Genomic DNA, 12,447 nt, shown 5'->3' with positions numbered 1-12,447 from the left:
CTAAGATGTTACACATGAGTAGAGACAGGAAAAATTCACGGGTTCAATGACCTGTATGATGAACTCCATATCTCTGCGTACACTCGGTCAAAAGTCACCCACTCATTGGCTGCTGTCTTGTGAGACGTCCCAACGCAGCAGCCTGTGATTCGATAAAGCAATGGTTGGGTGTTTCTCATTGGCCCAGAGTCATCCACGTGAGTTGTGCCCCAATAGCAGAGGCAGCACTGAGGTATAACTATTTGTATTTTAGCCTATCGTGAAATGAATTCGCGAATTTTTCTGGTCTCTACACATGAGAAGCAAAAAACGCAGAGAAGAAGGGACATTGTCGGGGTTGTGATGTGGCGAGGCGACAATGGAGGTCAGCCGCGACGTGAAACTGCATTCACAAGCTGAGATGCAAGCACGAACGAGGATGTGTTAGCGCGCGTGATAGGGCAGACATTATCAGGTTGTCCCAATTGAAAGACCTAGAACGATCTCGAGGTCATATAATATAGATTGATTGAAGTAAAGAACTAGCCTTATTTGTCACTAGAGACAGCCCCGGTACCGCCATTTCTCCCAGTGAACCAGAGTAAATCTAGGTCAAGGTAAATGGCTGATTTGTAACATAACGAATGGTTGAGGGAAAACGGGAGCACCCCGATAAACCCCATCGGCTTACGTCAACGTCAGCCACATTTTCCACTTGCCAAAATAAATTAATTTATGCTTCATCAAAATACGTTCATCAGTAACTAAAGCAAATTATGTATCCATATTATCTTTAACATCGTAGAACATCAATTTTACTATACAGCGAGTATTAATGTGGTTCGAATGTACAATTTAATTCTAGTGTCAGTTAAAATTTAATTCTACCAATTTTAAAATATTATAATGAATAAGTGGAGTCCACCTAAGCAAAAAGTACTTTTAATAGTGTGGCAGGATTTAAAACATGTAAGGTTATCTATCCATCTTAAATTGCTGGAAATAATGAAAGCCACATCTCATACCAATATAACATTTCATGTTAAATATAGTTGCAGACGGTAAATTCGATAGTGTGCCCCAAGAAATAAGGAACGCACCCGGTGCAATGGTGACTATTTCTAACGGACAGCGCGGAAAGCTAAGGGAGAACAATAATTCTTGCCGAGAGAAGCAGCAGGAACAAACAGTATCGTTGTCGACAAGCTGTACTGCTCCTCTAATTATCTTTTCTTCCCTCTGCCCTTATTTTTTATTTTTTATTTTATTTTCCCCCTTCCAACCGTCTTCCCGCGCAGTTTCTCTCCAGTTCGCACGGAACGCCCCTGGATTCTGCCCTAATGGCCGCCGTATTTCACGACGACGCAGGGGCATCCACCTGCCACCGTCAAGTGGTTTCCCGCCCCCGCCGCCAGGCGCGCTGTCTCCGCCGGCAACAAGGCGCGCCGCGGAACAACCCGTTAAAAAATTCACATTCAATCCCGCAATTTATCGCCTTCCCTTCCTTTCCCATCCAACCTTTTTTTTTCTCCCCCTCACAACAATTCTTTTTTACCCACTCTTCGCACTACAACTTTGAATGGTTCTTCTAGAGGCGCGCAGAATTCCTTTCCTCACCTGCCCGACACGGATAATCTTCCTCCATAGATTAAATAAAATTAATTACTAGATTACTAGGGACCGGAAAAATTCGCGGATTCAATGACCTCTAGGATAGCCTCTATTATCCCATGCATTTCTCAAGTATACACGCGTGTTCATTGGGTATCTAAATTGTGAGGTGTCTCCACTTGTGATTCGACGCTTCTTTGGTCGATAGTCTCTCATTGGACCAGAGAGTTCCAGTTAAACTGCGAGCCAATAGCAGAACCAGCAGAAATGTACACAAGTTTGAATTCCAGCCTATCACGAAATGAATCCGCGAATTTTTCCGGTCTCTATAGATTACAGATATTTGCAAATTTTTACATACTACATAATAGTGTTCGCTGTAATACTGGGTACGGATTCTTACCCACGCATTTATGCTTTGTGTTGTCCGATTACCTCCCTGAATATCTTTCTAGTAATTATTGCGCGCATTAATAAGCATAATAAAACAAAATAAAGCCCAATTATTAAATATTTGATTATCTTTTCCGTGGTTTAAAAAAATTATGCTTAAACGAAACATCTATAGAAATATAAAATCATGCACTAATTTTCTAAGAAATACCCAGTATTGTCTCCAAACAACGTATTTAATAAATGCAAACAATAGGCATAGCTATGTTTTGTACAAATTTTCGACTTCTTTCTTGTAGTATTACAAACTATTTCTTTGCAACGAATTTCTAAAGAAATCTTTTGTGCAGGTACAGAAAATATTTCTCTGTGTACAGTGTGGAAACGCAATGTAATTTAATCTTTATCGCGTTTTTTTTTTGCGTTAGTAACTACAAACTTGACGAGCATTAAAGCGGTTTTGAAATTGCTTTCAAATAGCTTACTATCAACGCGCTGTAAGCCGATAAATGAAATATATATTAGTGATATTATAAATACTAAAGTTTGTGTGTGTGTATGTTTGTTATGGTTGAACGAATTTTTAATAAATTTTGGCATATGTTTACTTTAGGCCCTGGTATAGGACATGAGGGTACTTTTCGTCCTCGAACCCAGAAAAATTTATGGTTCCTTGGGATGGTAACAAAACGTAACTCTGCAATTGCTGAACGGATAATCCAATGGAAAGATTCAATTATTTGGCTCTATTTTGATGTATCACATGCTTAATTACGTGAGTAGTTAATATTGGAAAGCTATTCAGGGAACGGTTTACAAAAATACTACTGAGTTACTGGGACGACACTGTATTACTTCGACAACAATTTTGTGGTGATACAGCTGTTTTCATGTAAATTATATATATATATATATATATATATACACACACATATATAGATAAATAGTTTTACATGTTCCATAAAAAAAAAAAGAATTAAAGTCCAACAGTGTTATGAGAAACGCGCGGATAGTATAACCCGCGGGCGCCGTTATATAAATCCCCTTTCCTCCCCGAAACCCCTTCTGGACCCCAGGGTCCCGTTAGTGGCTTAATTCCAAATTCCACCGCGTCGCGGCGCTGGACAACACAGCACTCGTCGCTCCTGGTGTTGTATCGCCGAGAGCAACTGCGGCGTTTATCTCCGGAGCAACACCGCAGCCGCACGAACAACAGGAAGTTTATCACAAAACTGCGCGCGCGTGGAATTACGCATTCGGGAAGCACAACCCGCTATCACGCATTCAGCGAGCAGATTTTCCCTTATTATTGCGTATCCAGTCGTATTTTGAAACGAAACTTCAAAAAATAAAGGAATGAATGGGTTGTTTTTGTAATGCAAAGCTGTAGAACAACCGAAACATATTTGTTTTGAAAATATTTATGACACTTTGAGGAACAGTTTTTTTTTTCCCGGGGGCAAATTGTTCTGTGTAACACATGAAATCGCATTTTAACGTAAAATATTAAAAAAAAAAGGCAGTTTGTGTTTGTGATGCGAAACTAATGTAACCCCACGTGTAAAAAAAAAGACGAATAAATAAACAAAATTAAATGAACTTTTTGACGTGTCAACGTCTAATCAATCGACGAACGCCGGCTGCACGCACGAAAAAAGTGTCCCGTTACGCACATGGTTCCGTTACGCTGTGTCCCGTTACGCTCATTGTACGCTTGCGCCGCATCTATCTCTCTTCCACTCGACTGTTTATAAAGTGAACTGAAAAGTTAATGTGGTTTTCATTGCTTATTACAACAACAATTTCGGCAATAAAGGTTAATAATTCTTGCATTTTAAAAATCTGATTACTAGTATAATTTCAAGTATTTATTCTTTTATTATTAAAATAAAAATGATTCAATTTTATTCATAAAGTATGCAATAATTTCATCAATGTTTTGTTATAACGTTGTCACGTTAAACTATCGTCCGTAAACCGACTTTACAGACAACCAATTTTTTTTTAAATGAAAAGTGTTTTTTTAAGGACGGAGATTAAAATTCATAATTACTAACCGTTATCGAACACCATTTCCGCGATGTTTTCGGGCGGATCATCAATGCGACGATTGGCGAGGTTATGAAGTGACTTCAACCACGCGAAGCACGCCGTGACTCCGTGAGCGGGGAGCTCTATGGACGGCAGGGCTGAGGAGGGAAGGCGGGAATACCAGTGAGTGTGTGTGTGAGAGAGAGAGAGAGAGAGAGAGAGAGAGAGAACAATGAGAAGAGAGGAATAAAACGTTCGACGAGGCGGTCGACAATGGCGGGAGGCCGTGCGCAGGACACGGAGGAAGACAAGTCCCTCGCTAGCTTCGCGAATAGTTCCCCCAGCGGCGTCCTTTTGTCCGCGGGAACAAACGACTGCCCTGCCTAGACCTCGCTCGCAGAAAAGGAAAGGTGCGCCGATGCATAGGGATAATTCCACAGGAGTTTCCGCCCAGTACGCGAGAAATTAATACCGGATGGCTGCATACCAACAACGCTGACGAGATAGTAAAAAAAAAAAAAAAAAAAAAAGCCAGTGGCAAGAGTTGTGACTACAGAAATAATAAGTATATGCGTGAATTTTGTTAAAATTTATTTTGCATAATTTGTTGTAAAAAAAGAAATGATAAAGTTATTTTTTAAAAACTGTGAAGCACTGTTTTTTTTCTTTAAAAGAAAGTAATTTTTTCAATGTCATAATTTTGGTACAAGTATGGCTCATATTGGTCATACCGTCTGACGTGACACCGTCAGCTTTTTTTTTCCACATAAAAATCTGGTAGTTGTCCGACATTTAGTCTCTAGTGTATTTGTTACCGCCGCTGACACGGATTATCCCGTGCATAATCAGGAGTGAAGTATGAAAAATATGTACATTCACGCTCATTACTGACTCACTGACTCTGTAAGCTGTATGAATAACGTTTTCATGCGTTTACGGTGTATAATTTTCATTGCTCATTTCGCGAAAATATTCCGAGACCTACTGAAAGTTAAAAACAATGTAGCATTCATCTGTGTTTCGTGATTGGGTGAGTTTCTTTCAGGTACACGTATTTCGTTACAACACCAATCACAGTAATCCAGTGTGGAAGCAAACGCGTTCTGAGTGGCTCGGTCAAATAAGGCAACGACTTCTCTCGCAGACGGCCGACAATCACAAGGCAAAAACCGCTGGCGCGGGTATAACTTGTTGTAGTCTAATAGGCGTTCAGATTTTTTTTCTCGCCAAAAATGCCTGTCCCTACAGTCTTTGCTAACCTGTTTCTCCTGGCACTGCCACCGAGTCCTTGGCGCAAAGACAATATTTTGAATGATGTTTCGAATTTTAACGTTGTTTGAAGATTGCTAGATTTCTGTGGGGGAATACGTATCATTAAGCCACCAGAGAATTTTAACTTCAATGCCTGTTGGTTAGAGACCTGAAAAATTCGCTTATTCATTTCACGATAGGCTAGAATCCAAAAAGTTTGCATTTTTGTTGCTTTGGTGATTGGGCCCAGTATATCTAAAGAACTTTGGGCCAACGAAAAAAAATATGTAAACAACAGAAGTAGCGAATCACGAGCATCCCGGTTAACAGGTGCTACGAGTCAGTAACCAATGAGCAGATGCAATTCGCCCGAGTGCATAGAGGATCATGGAGTCCATCCTATAGGTCATTGAAATCGCAAATTTTTCCGGTCTCTAGTGTTGGGTAAACAACTTTCCAGCACAGCATCAACTTCGCAAAGTAAATAATCAATTTATCGTTGAAAAACAATTTATATAACCAACTTTATCCTTTAGACTTAAAAAATAATTCATTAGCATAAAGTAAATGAACGATTTTTATTGCTATATGAAATGAATAATTAATAAATGAACGTAAGGCATTTAATAATTAAAAGCTTAAATTCAAATTTAATTAAATTATTTGCTTTAGCCAGTTTATAAATATTACTAATCTCAAACACAATAATAAAATTAATGTGAATTTTTAAGAAATATTTTGTGAATATTAATGACAGTTTTTTTTATATTCATCACTTTTCAACTGGCGCCTTAGGTACCTTACAATTCCCTAGTGTCATATAAACTATATAACCAGTATTGACGGAGTAATTGGACGAATTGGGAAAAGTATCTCTATCGTCACCCCTAGGTTATTACATTGTATTTAGTTCTAAAGAATTTGATATTAAAAATAATTCGTTTATGATATCTATCATAACCACTGGAACTTAACATTAATCTAATTTAGTTTTATATAAAAAAAAAATATTTTTAAATGAGCAGACGTGTGAGAAAAGCTTGAAACTGGAAGTAAACAGAGAAAAACAAGAATTTTAATTTTTTTTAATATTTTGTAATTAAAAATGCGTTGGTGACTGAAGTGGAAAGCCTAAATACAAAGTTCAATAATAGCAAGGAATAATAAAACAAAAAAAGTTTGCAAAACGAACACATTTAAGTTAAACAACGATTACATTATGTGTGATTCGCATTATTATTTTTTTTTCGCATTTATGTTATTATAATATTTTTATAGGGCGACTTGTCATAATCATGACCAAATAAAATTAAAATTTTATGAATTTATTTTATTAAGTGAAAAGTTTTAGAACTAAGGACCCGTGAAAATCAAACACTCGCGTGAATTTAATATAAAAATAAAAGTACTACCGGAAACGCGGCACTGTTTTAAATTATTCAGGAAATTAAGATTTTATGTCTTTGGAATTTGATTTGATTTGATGAAGGCTTACAAAATTATATTCTTATAATGGAGAAAAAAATTGTGCTTTAATGCATGGCAAAGTATTAAGCAAAACTATATAGTTAGCAACTATCCAGTGTTTATGGGAACTGGATCGTCAAACGTGAAACATGAAGTAGAAAAATAAATTAACTCACCCTACAGAAGCTGGTCACTGCTGAGATCTGTAAAAAAAAAAGACACAAAAACATGATTAAGTCGCAAAAATTCATTGAACTCTAGTAAACCTATGAATCTTAATTTCAAAAAATACATCTATAGTCATTTTAAATTGATTTCCCCGTAAATACTAACCCGAAAACCGATAAAATGTATATTAACATAAAACAAAATACATTATTTAATTTTTTTAAAGATAATTTAGTTTAGCAGTTTAAAGACAATTACTTTGTTTTGTATCATAGTACAGTACATCCAAGAAAATTATTTATACATATATATGTGTGGATGAATCGGAGGTTTCGTAGTGTTGAGAGGACAGCTCGTTATCAAAGAAATTTCTTAGGGGTCATTTAAGTTTTAGTAAAAATTATAAAGAAACGCATTTAACATTTATCTCACTTACTGTACGAACAGAGTCGCATATGATCTAGAGCAACAATGAAAGTTTAGAAACGGTTATACAATTTTCTGCGAGTGTCGCTTGACGACATTTAATAGTGGCGGAAAAAGGCGCGTGGATTTTGGGTGAAGAATAAAGGCGAAAATGACGATGAAGGTCGTGTCGGGCGATGAGTGGATGTTGGTGTGGGCAGGGCGCCGGGTTTAAGGGTGAGGGCGATCATCATCTCATCATCTGTGGCTTGGGGCGACATCGGGACGACATCATCGGGGCACGTAGATCGCCGAGTTACGCAAGTCCCCTCCTCGCGCTCGCCGACCGAGGAGTCGAATTTCGACAGGCTTATAGTGGAAACCCCTGCGACAAATGGCTTAGAATTACTGCTGGAATTTTCCGTCGGATCAGTTACGCCTAAAAAAAAAAAAGTTACTCGCTCCCCTGCGGTGGCTGACGAAGCCCCAGTTACAAAAGAACAGATAAATCCTCTTAAGTACGCGTCGGAGGCGAATAGGCATATCACAGGTGTTTAGGTCTCTTGCAGGAGAACATGTAACAACTACTTCACTGGACCTTCATCAACTCAAAGTCTCGAAGATATAAAATCTTAACTTCCCGATTAATTTAAAACGCTGCTGCGTTCCCTGTAGTAGCCTACTTTTAATTTTATAACAAATTCACGCGAGTGTTTGACTTTCAGGGGTCCTTAGTTCTAAAACGTTTCACTTAATAAAAAAAATCATTAATTTTTAACTTTATTTTGTCATGATTATGACAAATCGTCCTGTAAAAATATCATAACTAGAAAATAAATACAAAAAAAATGCGATTCATACATAATGTAATTAATTGTTGTGTAACTTAAATGTTAGGCTAACTCAGCTACCTGATAATTACGACTGCAACGTCAACCGAAACGTCGTTGATGTCTTCGCTTACGACGTGACGCGGCCACAACCCAGAAGCCAATGGCCGCGAAAGCCTGCGCGATCTTTACCTGTAAGTTCTTTCCGAACTGATTCTTTAGACGGGGAAGATTGATTTGACATACTGTCTGGGCCATACGCCAATTATGGCTTACGCTGGTTGTAACTTATGTATTTTACCACGTTTTTATTAACTCGGGTTTCTTGTCTCCCTGTTTGTCTGTTCGATACAAATGTTGCTTTAGATTTTAAACTAACTTCCCGATGAGCAGGGACCTAAAACTTTTAACATAGCTCAGAATTGGATGACAATGGAACATTAATTCGCTTTCTTGTTTGTCTGTTCTGTACATTTTTGATTTTGTTTTGTTTAGCAATGTCCCCGGATACGTGGCGTTAAGCCATGAGTCGTACAGTACAGTTAATAACGTTCATAGGCTTTCACGGCCATTGTCTGAAGTAGCTTGGCTTCTGGGTTGTAGCCGCGTTCTAGGCGAATGATTCACCGACGTTTCGGTCGACGTTGCAGTCGCAATCATCAGGGAGCAGTTACCTACTGAGAATCTTACAAGTTATCCTGCCTTTGTATACTCTCGCCTGAGGGGAAGGTGCTTCCTGATTGGCTGCAGCAAAACATATCCACATCCAACATCAGACAGATCGCCCCTGATGGGCAAAACAGCCCAGCCAACCAGAAGAAAGGAAGGTTCTGATTGGCCCACAGCTGCAGCCAATCGGGAAGCACCTTCCCCTCAGGCGAGAGTATATAAAGGCAGGATAACTTGTAAGAATCTCAGTAGGTAACTGCTCCCTGATGATTGCGACCGCAACGTCGACCGAAACGTCGGTGAATTATTCGCCAAGGACACGGCTACAACCCAGAAGCCAACCTACTTCGTACAGTATAGTGTTGCGGGATGCATAACGCTGTCTTAAGCAGTCGGTTATGTTCGTTAAGAATTATTCAAAATGTAAAAAGAATAAAAATATCTTAAATTTAATATTAGTTATTTTAATTTACTTCTTGATATGTGCTTTAAAAATATAAATAAAACAAGCAAGATGGGTAAATTCACCGCAGCTCTTTTTAAAGAATATATAATTTACTTTAGAAGAATAATCAGACTTTAATTTACCCATATTGTAAAATATATTTCTTTTATACAAAAAAACCAGCTAGACAGGGTTTGATGCATTCTCTTTAGACAGAAAGAAACCTTAAACACTACAAAACCTAGGGACAAGATTTTATGGTTTTATTTTCATGGCATTTCCGTTTTTGAAACAAGAGATTCGGTGTTACAGTTTTTAATTTCATAAATAAATTTTGTTTATAAAGATAGTGTGTTTTTCAACAAATACCGTATTAGACTCGTATATTTCTTAATACTTATTTCACAAAAATAATACCATTTTGGCTGTTATGTGATGCATTTTTACAATATAATAATTTGTAATAAGTATGCCTAGGGAAGAAAGTTTTGGAATTAAGATATATTTTTGCAGGTGTTTTTGTGTGAGTATTAATGAGTTACTAATAATATTATAAGAGATTTAAGCTTAAAGAAAGTAAAATTATTTTTTTCCGATCCATTTTTATATGATACATTTTAGTACAAACTTCATGCTGACAAAATAACATTCATTAAATTAAATATATATTAAATTTTTATTATATTAAAGCAAAGTTCTACTAAAACATTGATAGATTTCACGATTATAGTTACAATTCGGCACTTTATAATATATTACGAGTTCGGTGTTGTCTGATGCATTGGCATGCTTTTCAGTGTTATTTAGGTTTTATCGCAATTCACCACACAATATTATTATTGTCATGCAACTTTAGTTGGTTCAACCAGACGAACCGGTCAGATATATTCTTAATTCAACCACGATTTAATTTAAAATAAAATAAGAGTTTTGATATAGCCACAAAATATTTCGGCTCGTAAAAATAGACTTCTACCAAATATTTTATGTCGATAAAAAAAAACTTTAATGTCTAGTGGCTTATTAGTGACTAATTAATATTGTTGTCTCCACAAGATATTCAGTAAATATATTTAGGGTCCCATAAAATATTAATTTTTCTTTCTGTAAACAATTCTTCTTCTATAAATATACAAACGCTCACACTTATACTACGTAAACTAACTACAGAACAAACAAAATATGTCCTGTGATGTATGCTTCAAACATTTATGGTTAATCAAATATTTTTAGATTATAATATTTAGTATTGATCTTAAATTTCGAGAGGCTTTAGTATATGATTCTAATGTATGCGATTTAGACGTAACAATGCGTGTAACGATATTTTCATTTACATAAACTTAAGAAAGTAATGAATGAGTAAATAATTGGATTTGATTCAATCAACATGTAAATTATCTCTTTTTTGCTAGGTCTAACATTCGAAATAAGTAACAGGCAATAATGTCAGTTAACGACTATGCGTATTTAGTTTCTTATGCTTTTCAAGCCACTTTTCATATTTGAATGACACCGTCTTAGGAAACTTAGCGAACGTCTTTCCCAAGAAAGAGCCAATTAAAAAGATTTTTTAAAATAGGAAAATGCATTCCAATTATTTATCCAATAAATTATTTCCTAAGCTTTCAAGTTAGCATTAGCGTCTAAATACTTAATTTTCTGCGTTACACAATCCTACAAGAATTTTTTTATAATTAAAAAAAATTATTTTGGGAGCGGTTGCCGAAAAATATTTTGTAATGCTACTGGGGAAAAATCATGCATATCTGTACAACAAAATGCTATGGATATTTTTGCATAACTGAAATACGTTTTTGGAAACAAAAATGAATATTTCTTATCGCACTTAATTTTAAATTTTGATTGTTGTTTTACGCAAGCATATATTTTTTAAAAATGGAAAATACCTGTATAGTCCTAGAAAGCTATTCAGGAAACGGTTTACAAATAACTTTAACCAATGTATATACTGGAACAACACAAAGAATAAATACCCGTGTAAAAATCCAAAACTAGCATAACTGCGAACACTTTTTGATAAAATTACTTTTTATGTAAATGTACGTATATCCGTAATTTTTCATGATTATTTCAGTTCCGTTTACAAAAATTTGTACGCTGGAGAAAAGATCGCTTAAATCACTTAGAGTACGGCCCAAAGCTTTATTTTAAAATAGCAAAAAACATTTTAATGTACAAAGGAACACAGTGGAGATACACACAGACAAGATAGACGAAATGTTTCAATGCATTGCTGAAATGTCACGCGATACTCTAGTGCGAGGAACACGAGACAGCTGCAGTTGGCAGGAAGAGTTGTATCTCTATAAATTGGACGATAAAGGGCGTAAAGGAGATAATCAAGTGACCGTGGAAGCAGACTCGTTTATTAAGGGGAAGATGAACGCTCTGAGAAAGAAGTTTGCTGGCAAGTGGCTCTGATAATTTTTTTTTTTTCTCTTTTCGCAAAAAGTCTCTTAACTCGGATCGCAACGATTCCGTAATTTATCCAGAGCAAAGTGAGTAAAAGCTTAGCATGGGGAATGCCTTAAAGGCGTTTGAAAATAACTTAGTTTGCACTAAATAAGCTTCGCTAAAATGCTCATTTATATTTTAATTTCCAACTCCTCTGTTTGCCCTAAAAGTCCCTAGAAAGCGTTTGCCTCACGTTTAGGGCAAACAGCTCCAAGGAAAACGAAGTGTAACCCATAAGACAAACTCCCATCCAAAGTATTTTATAGTGTACACACACTGTATTACATTTTACATACTAAAAAAAGCTTTATCAATATTTTACTACACATTGTAATTTTTTTGTAAATGGAAAGAAACGTTGAAGTAACCTTACAGATATTTGGGTTCGGATTTTTACCTGGGCATTTATGCTTTGTGTTGTCCCAGTATCTCCAATTTTCTTTCCTACGGTTTTACAATGTTTATCTATGCGGTTGGGGACGTCGTGTGACTAGCATGCTTTATAAACGACTGTGGCTTTCTTGCGTTGGTTGCTGTTACGTCGTTTCTTCCTTGCGTGGTTTGCAAACCCAGCCTAAACCCTAACTTCTAGCAGCTAAGCTTGTGCGAAAACTAGTTTTTGATGCGAAGCGAATATCAAATAGAATGTTTAAAATATTCGCAAAGTCGAATAGAATGCGTTTTTATTTTTTGTTTTCGGCAAAGCTGTATAAAATACAC

The 12,447-nt window shown here is 36.4% G+C and overlaps 1 protein-coding gene across 4 annotated transcripts in view; it reads right to left on the bottom strand.

The window, feature by feature from the left end:
* The window catches only part of LOC134538321 (neurexin 1), a 449,323-nt gene that overhangs the window by 174,244 nt on the left and 262,632 nt on the right, over positions 1–12,447 (bottom strand). For all 4 annotated transcript variants that reach the window (XM_063379534.1, XM_063379535.1, XM_063379537.1 and 1 more), the window contains one exon: positions 6,909–6,935. In XM_063379534.1, coding sequence (XP_063235604.1) covers positions 6,909–6,935 — 27 coding nt within the window. The remainder of the gene's footprint in view (positions 1–6,908; positions 6,936–12,447) is intronic.

The sequence above is a fragment of the Bacillus rossius genome, chromosome 13, assembly GCF_032445375.1.
Source record: "Bacillus rossius redtenbacheri isolate Brsri chromosome 13, Brsri_v3, whole genome shotgun sequence".
In the NCBI taxonomy this organism is placed as follows: domain Eukaryota; kingdom Metazoa; phylum Arthropoda; class Insecta; order Phasmatodea; family Bacillidae; genus Bacillus; species Bacillus rossius.
The sequence above is the reverse complement of the archived record's forward strand: the minus strand, read 5'-3'. Positions and strand labels throughout refer to the sequence as shown.